Here is a 10,421-nt window from a genome sequence, read left to right on the forward strand (position 1 = left end):
GTATCTCTTTCTTCCCTTAAACTCTTTTAAATTCAGTTGTTATTGCTTTACTAGTATAAACAACCGATTGTTTTTCTCGTGCTTTGCTGTTTTGTGCTTAAATTCTTGGCTAACTGAAATTCCGATCTGGATTCACACAAAGGATTTTGTTCAAGCTGAAAAAGTTTTCAAAAACCCCATTTAAACAATTCACCCCCCTCTTCTCGTTTAAAGCCATATATTCTAACAATTGGTATCAGAGCTTGGCACTTGAAAAATATTCAAGTTTGATCCTAAAATCTTTTTTCTATGGCTGAAAAACTACCTTTTGGGAAAGGTGCCTCAATTAACAGACCACCTTTGTTTTGTGGTTTGAATTATCAATTTTGGAAAGTTAGAATGAAAATCTTTGTTGAATCTCTTGATAAAGGAATTTGGGATGCAATTGAAAACGACCCTTTTATTCCTAAATTTGAAAAGGATGGATCTTCTATTGAAAACCTTGGTCCCAATGGACTGATGCTGAAAATAAAAAGGCCAAGTTTGATTGCATTGCCAAGAATATCATAACATCTGCTTTGAATTCAGATGAAATTTTCAGGATCTCACAATGCTCATCGGCCAAGGAGATGTGGGACACTTTGGAAGTCACCCATGAAGGAACAAATGATGTGAAGAGAGCAAGGAAACATACTCTAATACAAGAGTATGAGATATTTAGAATGCTCAAGGGAGAATCTATTGCTGAAGTGCAAAAGAGGTTCACTCACATCATCAACCATCTAATGAGCCTTGGGAAAACCTTTGATAAAGAGGAACTAAACATCAAGATTCTCAAGTGCCTTGATAGATCTTGACAACCTAAGGTAACAACAATCTCTGAATCAAAAGACTTGACATCCTTGACTACGACCTCATTGTTTGGTAAGCTTAGAGAACATGAGTTGGAGATGAATGGACTCAATGTTCAAGAAAGTGAAGACAAGCATGTGAGGAGCATTGCCTTGAAAGCTGCCAAGCACAAGAGTAAACAAGATTCAAGTGATGAAAGTGAGGAAGAAAACCTTAGCTTGCTATCCAAAAAGTTTAGTAAGTTCTTGAAGAGAAATCGCAACAAAGATTCCAACAAAGAAAGGTATGGAAACAAGAAAACTAGTGATTTCAATTCTAACAACTATACTTGCTTTGTTTGTAGTGAACAAGGGCATATAAAAGTTGATTGCCCAAATAAAGAAGGCAAGGAGAAGAAGTCAAACTACAAGGAAAAGAAGGGAAAATAAAAAAGAGCATATATTGTTTGGAATAAAAATGAAGTCTCTTCATCAAGCTCCTCATCAAGTGAAGATGAAAAAGCCAACCTATGTTTAATGACAGAAGGAGATGATGATTCAAGCAGCTCAAGTAGTGTAAGTTCATGTGCTTCATTAAGTGCTAAAAATTATAGTCAATTACTTCAAGCTTTTAAAGAAACTCATGAAGAAGCTAACCGGTTGGCTCTCTCAAACAATCGATTAAAAGGGTTGAACAACTAGCTTGAAAAAAGGGTCAAGATACTTGAAGAAGAACTGGAAAAGTCAAAAAATGATTTTGAAAATCTTGAAAAGCATTGTAAAAACTCTTCTCATGTGTGTGACTCTCTTGTTTGTGAAAATTGTGAAAATCTTGAAAAGAAAGTTCATTATCTTATTAGAACTGTGGACAAGCTTTCAAAGGGTAAATCCAACTTTGAGAATGTCTTGGCATCTCAAAACTGTGTTTTTGGAAAAGCAGGATTAGGTTTTAATCCACAGAACAAGCAAGATAAATTTTCAAAGTCATTTTCAAAACTGCCAAAAAAACAACCGATTGTTAAATCGAACAACTGGTTGTTACATGCTTTTACTGCATGAAGAGAGACCATTCTGTCAGATTCTGTAAAATTAGGAAATATTTTGTTCCTAAAGGTATCATGAAATGGGATTCCCAAAGGTTGTGAGGTTTCAAATGATAAAGGTAAATCAAAAGAACCCTCTTTTGTAAAGGGACCAAATCTTGTTGCTTGAACTCATTATGATGCAGGGATACTGAGTAAAGTGTGAAGTCCTGAGTTAGCTTATCAAACTTTTGGAAGAAAAGTAGTGTGTCTTGAACTGGATTAAAAAGCTGATACCAGAACCAGTTGTTTCAAAAGCCAAAAGAAGCATTCTTGATCACAAACAATGACTCATTGAAGGGACTTCATAACAAAAGGATAAGACCTTCCTTGTCTTTGCTTTTCAATTACTAATTCATGATTAATTTCTTTATTTACAAATGAGCAATTACATTTGTTTTGAACTTCTCTCAGTTTATGCTTGGAATTCACATTCTGTTAACTGCTGCAGAAAAACAATCGATTGTTTCCTCGAAACAACCGATTGTTTCTCCTCTGACAGCACTGTGAAGAATTGATTTAATTTCTCTATGCATTCTGTCTTTTACAGATTTCAATCATAAAGGGATCTTGAGTCAATAAAGCTGTCTTGAAAGTCTGATTTGGTTCTGGAGGCAGTTGTATCTTGTCATAAAAGGAATATATACTATATCTTGGAAATTCAAGTGCCTTTATGACTAGTCAAAATCACATGTGCGGACCATGTGATTTTCTGCTCTGGGCTGACGTTTTCTGTGCAAGGCTTGGACCAGCTTTTCTACCTTGAAGACTGAAACCCACTATCACCAAAGGATCAAATAAGGTTTCTGCTTTGCTATAAAATTGATTGCAGCTGTTTTTCTTCACAAAAACAACCCATTGGCTCATCTTTTGCAACATCTCTTTCTCTCCTTATGTGTGTGCCTCTTTCTCATTCTGCTTTCATGGATTCCACTCCTCCAACATCAAAGAGAATTAAAACTAGGGTTGTGAGGTCAGGAGGACGTATTGAGGGCTGGTTTTCAGGAGATAATGAATTGATTGAGAAGTATCGCTTTGAAACGAGTAGAAAAGTGATAAACAATCCAAAAGTTGTCTCATTTGATTGGTTGAAAAGCCAAAAGTTGGACAATGTGAGAAGGCTTCTTAAGGAACAGATGCTGAAGAGGTTCTTGGAGATGAAGGGGAACATATATCCGGATCTAATTCGGGTTTTCTACACAAACTTGAAGTTTGAAGGAAACAATCTTGTTTCACATGTTAAAGGTGTAGATATGGAGATTACCCATGATGTATGGGCTGCTGTGATAGAGATCAAATAAGAGAGGATTTTACTAATGGAGGAAGAGGTCATTCACCCACACATTTGAAGTTCTTTCTTCTAGTCTTCTAAAAAATTAAAGAAGAATTAAAATAAAGAAAGGACCAAGCCTAAAGGCAAAAGAAGACTACAAGCTTTCAAGAATGGGCTTCAATTAATATCTCTCTTTATAGATTCTTTTGTATAAATTTGTGTTCCCGCCGATTGACCGGGAACGTCTTCGTGCGTAGCTAAGACTCGTGTATCAAGGACTCCTTCATCTTTGCTCCAAATCCCCACCCTTAGCCGCCGTGAGTACCTGAAACAGAGAGAACAAAGGGCGCCCTCGCAGCCGTTTGCACTCCGACGCTCAAGTCAGCAAGCAAGAAACATCAAAAGACACACCTCTGTATCGGAACACAGTGAATGGATGCTCTGAAGGTGGTAAAATAACTGAGTAACTAATTTCTCACTAATTGCCTGTGCGTACAGTGGGTCCGCGAGCAAGCAACTAGAGTGTGTGTGTAAAACTAAGTCTCCATCCCCGTCTCCAACGTCTAAAGCCTCTTTTAAACGTCTAAAGCATTTAAAGCGTCATAAAGCGCATTTAAGGCGTTTAAAAACGTTCAACGCGTTTAAAATGTTCAAAGCATTTAAAGCGTTTAAAGTGTTTTAAAGCGTTCGAAACGTAAACTGAATAAAAACATACCTTAGCAAACTTTCAGGGAAACTTATACACCTTGATGTTTCAGTACTTACTGCCATGTGTTCTTCTGACTTGATCGCTATTCTACGTGGAGGGCCTTACAGCGCCGTAACCCAACTTAGGGATATTCCATCGTGTAAGTCTTCCTTCCTCGAAGTGCATCTGGCGCAAGGGGTCACTTTCTGGGTGCCAACTCATGCGCCCCAGCTTCTAGTCACTCGCCCTGTGAGTGTACCTACCTTCCTCTCGTACTACACACATGGTTCGCCCCTGGGCGTGGTCCTCTCATGGGTCGTATCTATCCCGGGGGTCTCCGAGAGGTGGCGTGGGTACTTCACGAGTCAGGTTACCCCCTACTAGTACTAAAACCATGGCCTTAGAGCCACCTTTCTCTTTACTGTTCTGAGGTACCGGGCCCCTCGTGGTGTCGCCCCCTCCATGGTCTTTCCTACCCGTGGGTATCAGGGGGATGCCTTAACCTGGCGACGCCTTAAGCGGTCAACCCGTTGACTTTCCTTCCTGGGCCCCACCATATGTTTGACTTTGGCTTTGGTCAACGCCCGGGGACGGGACGGTACACAAGGCCCCCAGTCTTGAGCTGACAACTTATTTTCAGCGAAAAGACTAAGGCCTCACCCTATCGTCCACGTGCCATTCTGATGCTGACTAGACATTTCTGCGTGGTGACGTGACAACTTAAGTTGCGCACTAATCTCTTGACACGTGGCACGATCCTACGGCTGGGGATGAGTGTCGCTAGCGCTTCTCAAGTTAACGTTATAACCTTTCAAAAAACGCGCGCTCAAAGCACTGTTTCATCACTTCTCATTTCTCTCTGCACTGTTCATCTTTCCTGCGATCTTTGCGTTCTCCATTCACGAAAGCTCACACCTTTTCGACCTCCAACCACAAAAGGTATGGTTTTTCTACTCGGATTGCCCTTACACTTTACTGTATTACTCTTATAACTGCCTGGGACTGTTTATATTTCTGCATTTCTGTATTCTTCTCGTTCCTTCGTCCCCCACCCCCCCCCCCCCCCCGTTCTTCTCTTCTCGCGTGGGTAGGGCCTTTCTAGGGTTTCTTCCCACTTGCTCCTTCAAACCTTCTTCGCTAAGCCTTTGCTTTTTTCTTCCTTCTTCAGCTTTTTCATCAATCCATGGCGCGTACAAAAACAACCACCAATCCACCACCCCCAAGGATCAACTATAGGGCTCACTGCCCCTAGGCCTCTGATGAACTCTTAGCCGAGTGTTCGACTTTGACCACCGGCGAAGACGTGGAGAACCATCTGGGTGACCCACGTGCATACAACTTCAATGCCTTCTCCAGCAGGCACGACTCCCACATCTCCGTTTGTCCCTGCACTCCTGAGGAGCCGGTCTGCGTGGACGACGGGTCCAGCGGTGGGAAGCCCTTCTTCTTCCTCTACCAGACGGTGTTCAAGCGAACCGGTCTGCGCCTACCCTTCTCAGGCTTCGAGAGGGAGTTACTTACTGAAATCAACGTAGCCCCTGCCCAGCTACACCCTAACAGCTAGGCATTCGTCTGGGTATTCGAAATCTTGAACGGGTACTTAGGCCTGCCACCATCAGTGGACATCTTTCTCCACTTTTTCGAAGTGAAGAAACAAGGGAAGAGCCTCTGGGTGAGCTTCTCTGGAGTTGCTGGAAGAATAATCCTCACCCTCTTCCAGAACTTCTACAAAGGATGGAAGGGTAAGTTTTTCAGGGTACGTTGCACCAAGCACGACCCCACAGCCCTGGATGGCTTCCCCCTGTATTGGGTGAGAGAGCCAAGTCTGATTAAGCCCAAGTCCTTTAGTCGAACTACCCTATGTTGATAGAGAGGTATGTGTGGCTTTAGCTGGCATGGGAGTCGTCTTCAACACCGCGGAGCTCAAAGCCCGTGAGTTTGATGCGTACACCCTTACTCAATACTTTGGTAGGATAATCTACGCCCATACTTGCCTTCTTTATCTTTGCCCCTTAATGTGCTTTCTCTTATTGTTGTATGTGCTGTTTATCTGCTCCAAACTTCTGTGTGTAACTATGTGTATCTGATGCTTCATGCTTAACTGGTATTGGCTCTAACCTTTGTTCTTTTGCTTGTCTGGTGTAGCCTCAGTGATGGACTCGTCAAGGCGTCTTGCTCTGACCAAGGCCTTGAAGGCTCGTACCAAGGCGACATCTGCTAAAGCTGGCGCCTCTGACACCCCCATGACTGAAAAAACCCTCTCAGAACCTCCACAAAGCCCGACTTCACCACACACCACCCAAACAACGAACTCACCCCACACCCTCCAAACGCCTAATTCACCTCCTCCCATCGCTGCAGTCCCACTGGCTGTGGCCAACACCCCTACTCCATCCCCCCTTGACAAGGGCAAGGGCGTGCTTACCATCCCCTCCGATGACGAAGGTTCAGACGAGGGACAGGTCTTCAAGAGGAGGAGGACCACCAGAGTCATCTCCTCATGCTCTGCATCCCCTCAACGTGGAGGGTCCCTAAGGGACAATCCCCCTAGTGCCACATCTCCATCACAACAACCGGGCCAAGAGGAGGGGCCAGAATCCGCACCACCATCAACACAAACACCTGCTACACAATCCCCTGCCCCAGAGATCTTAGAAATTCCCCCTCCAATTATACAACTAATGAGGGGCTTCACGGAGAGGTCGTCGGGAAGCTCTTCCGGTGAGGCCAAGAAAGAAGGCATGCCTTACTACATGGGGGCCTTCCTTGCTATTGCTCTTGAGTGGCGTGCACAAGCAAAATCCAAAGTCGTCGAGATGCAAGCCCTTCAGGCTCTCAAGCAAGAGGTGGCCACCCTGAAGGAGGAGAAACTGAAGCTTGAACGCCTTTGGGAGGCGGAGGAGGCGGCCAACCTGAGGCTGCATGAGGCTGGCCAGAAATATGCTGACCTTCTGGGCTCCATGGTTCCTCTGCAGGCGGAGGTTGCTGAACTGAAGGCGGCTGCTGAAAACTCCAAGGCCCTCGAGGTAAAACTGGGTGAGACTGAGGGGGAGCTAGCTGCGAAGATCGAAGCTCTCAACCTTCTCCAAGCTGAAAATGGCAAACTCCAAGCTAATGTTAACAAGCTTCAAGTGGAGAAGGAATTTCTGGACAAGCAGCTAGCCACCAAGAACTCCAAGATCGAAGAACTGGAGAAGTGCAACAAAGAGCTCATCGACGACATGGCTGACACATTTGAGGAGGGGTTTAAAGAGGCTCTGGCTCAAGCAACGTGTGAAAACCCAGAGATTAACACCTCAAATTGTGACCCCGACAACCAAATCGTTGATGGAAAGGTGGTGCCCCTCGACCTTGGGGAATGAGCAGCACTTACTTGATTTCCATCTTCTTTGTAAATTTGTATTTATAAACATTTGAACTATCTATAACCCTGACACTCAACTTTGTTTATTTAAATGCCATTTGAACCTTATCTTTACATTCTTGTTCGCTCTTAGCTTCTCTCGCACTTTCATTTGCTTCTGCTTTCTTTACCATATCAAAGGCGCAACTGGTGCTTACCTTCGATGCATATCTTCATCGCTTTGCCTTTAACTCTTTAGGTAGCACGTGACTTTCCTTTCTAAGTCGTGATGCATACCCTTCCCTTGATCTTTTCGCTTCAAACTTCACTTGGCCTTCGTATCTGCAAGGAATCTAACTCATGAAGGCGTCGCCTGCCTCGTCATCGCCCAAAAACATAGGAGGACTCAAGGGCTCGAGGGCGAGGGAGGACTCATCTCTCCTTTTGTGGCCTCGACAACGCTCGAGGGCGAGGAGGACTTATCTCTTCCTGTACTGGGTGTCCACACTCGAGGAGAGACCCGGTGAACGCGAGGTCGTATCATCCTCAGCGTGTCTAAACACTTGGACTAAATCACCCTTTGGTGCCCACGTCCGCGGAGTGTCTAAACGCCAAAGGCAACTTATCCCATTATAATTGCGCGCTTGGTGCCCACGCTCGGGGAGAGGCCTGCCCGAAGGCGACGCGGTTTCGTGCCTGAGTGTCTGAAAACACCAAGGCGATCAGTGTTCTTTGCGCCCACGCCCAGGGAGAGGCGTGTTGAAAATATCGTCGTATCGTCCCTAGTGTGTCTAAACACCAAGATGACCAGGGATTTTAGTGATTACGCCTAAGGAGGAGGTTTCCCGAAGCATGGCGCTTCTCCTTAAGTGCGTGTATCTGTACCAAGTGACCTGACTCTCCACTGCTCCGAACTTCTTACTGTCTAATGCCCACGCTCGAGGGAAACGCCCCCCACCACTTCCTTACGAGGTGTCTAAACATCAGACACCGGGGCTAGCTATTCTTACCTGAGGAGGGGGCGTCTCGAAGGAATCCCTTAAACCCTGCTCAGGGACTAGACACCCGAATTTTAGCTTATACTGAGCGTACCTTGATCCCTGCGCATGAGCATGTGTTCCCGTAACTTGCTTTGATTTTGACGCCCGCTCCCTTATCTGGCGATGCCTTCACCTGGCGACGCCTGCCCCAGGCGACGCCTACCCCAGGCGACGCCTACGCCTGGCGACGCCTACGTCGACGTCTGAACTTGGCGGCGCCTCATCCTGGCGATGCTTCAACCTGGCGACGCCTACGCTTGGCGACGCCTTGAGCCTTTGTTTTTGTTTCTTAGTCTTTGTCTTACGTTGTGAGAAAAGGAAAGGCTGAGACAAAGTTTTCTTGAACTTCTTTTTTATTTGGGTGACCTCATTAAAAAAACCTCCGAGAGGGAAAAAGAGTGTCCCCTTTAAAACTGTGTACTTCATAATGTTCTTCAACTGAAATAAAATTTTAAATTGGCTGCATTCCAGCTGCGTGGGATGGGGTCCCCTTCTAGAGTCTCTAACTTGTACGAACCATTTCCCTTGGCTTCGGTTACTCTGAAGGGCCCGGTCCATTTGGGAGACAATTTGTTCTCCAACTCATAAGGATGAGCCTTCCGCATGACCAAGTCAGCTACTTGGAACTGTCGCGGCTTCACCTTAGAGCTATACTGATGCTCCACTCTCCTCTTCACAGCTTCAGCCTTTATCCTCGCTTCCTCTCTGGCCTCGTCCAATAGATCTAGATTTACCCTTCTTTCCTCGTTGGACTCCTCTGTCACAAAGCTCAGAAAGCGGGGTGAGCTCTTGTGAATCTCAACCGGGACCATGGCGTCTGATCCATATACCAAGCTGAACGGCGTCTCCATGGTAGAAGATTGAGGCGTGGTGTGGTAAGCCCACACGATCCTTGGTAATTCTTCTGCCCACGCCCCTTTAGCTTTCTCAAGCCTTCGCTTCAATCCCCTCAGCAAAATTCTATTTGCTGACTCTACCTGCCCATTCGTCTAGGGTGTTCGACTGATGCAAACACTTGCTTGATTCCTACTTTTGCACACAGTTTCCCCAACTGTTGGCTTGCAAACTGAGTGCCATTATCTAAGATGAGACGCCTTGGTACCCCGAAACGACACACAATGTTCTTCCAAACAAAGTGTTGTACCTTGTGCGCAGTGATTTGTGCCAGTGGTTCTGCCTCTATCCACTTCGTGAAGTACTTGATGGCGACTATCAAATACTTCACTTGCCTTATCGCTAGAGAGAAAGGCCCCAGAATGTCGACCCCCCATGTGTGGAAAGGCCACGGGCTATAAATCGACCTTAGCTCTTTTGGAGGCGCCTTGTGCCAGTCAGCGTGCATCTGACACTGCTTGCATCGCTGGGCGTATCTCACACAGTCTTCCCTTACTGATGGCCAATAAAACCCCGCGCGAATCACCTTGGAAGCTAGTGATCTTCCCCCTACGTGGCTTCCACAGATCCCCTCGTGGAGTTCCGACATGATCCTCGTACACTCGTCACCACTCACACATGTTAGAATTGGGTGCGTGAACCCATGCCTGAATAGCACTCCATCAATGAGAGTGTACCTTGCGGAGTTTTTCTTTATCCTCTTTCCCTTTCCAGGCTCTGCTGGGAGAATCCCATCTGTAATGTATCGCTTATAAGGTGTCATCCACGTATCCCCTTCTTCCAAGGCACCCACCTGCACACGCTTCTCTTCCTCGGGCGAGGCCACATAGGCGCTGATGCGGGGTGTCCTCGCCGTATCTTGAGTCAGAGAGCGATGACTCCTTGGCTTTCCTCTCGCTGTGCTAATGTGAAGAACGTCCACCCTATTATCCTCCACAAATTTTCGCAATGCTTTGAGCGTTTCTTGAATGACTGTCCTCTGCCTTCCCCCCTTGCCTAAGCTGGCCAGCTTGGCGAGCAGGTCAGCTCTGGCATTTTGCTCTCTGGGGACATGCACCAGCTCAAACGTAGCGAAAACTCCCTTCAACACTTGAACATACTTTAGATATGCTGCCATCTACGGGTCCTTTGCCTAATACTCCTCAGTCACCTGCCCTGTGACCAACTATGAATCACTCTTTACCAAAAGGCTCTGCGCGCCCATTTCCTTGGCCAAGAGCATCCCAGCAATCAGCGCCTCGTACTCAGCTTGGTTATTGCTTGCTTTGAAGGCGAAGCGTAGGGCTTGCTCG

The 10,421-nt window shown here is 45.8% G+C and overlaps 1 protein-coding gene across 1 annotated transcript; it reads right to left on the reverse strand.

Moving 5' to 3' along the window:
- Positions 1 to 8,669: 8,669 nt before the first annotated feature.
- Positions 8,670 to 9,086, reverse strand: LOC137839325 (uncharacterized). Its single transcript, XM_068648446.1, has one exon. It carries the CDS (start codon positions 9,084 to 9,086, stop codon positions 8,670 to 8,672), a length of 417 nt encoding a protein of 138 aa, XP_068504547.1.
- Positions 9,087 to 10,421: the final 1,335 nt, after the last annotated feature.

The sequence above is a fragment of the Phaseolus vulgaris genome, chromosome 3 (genome assembly GCF_000499845.2).
Source record: "Phaseolus vulgaris cultivar G19833 chromosome 3, P. vulgaris v2.0, whole genome shotgun sequence".
Classification (NCBI taxonomy): domain Eukaryota; kingdom Viridiplantae; phylum Streptophyta; class Magnoliopsida; order Fabales; family Fabaceae; genus Phaseolus; species Phaseolus vulgaris.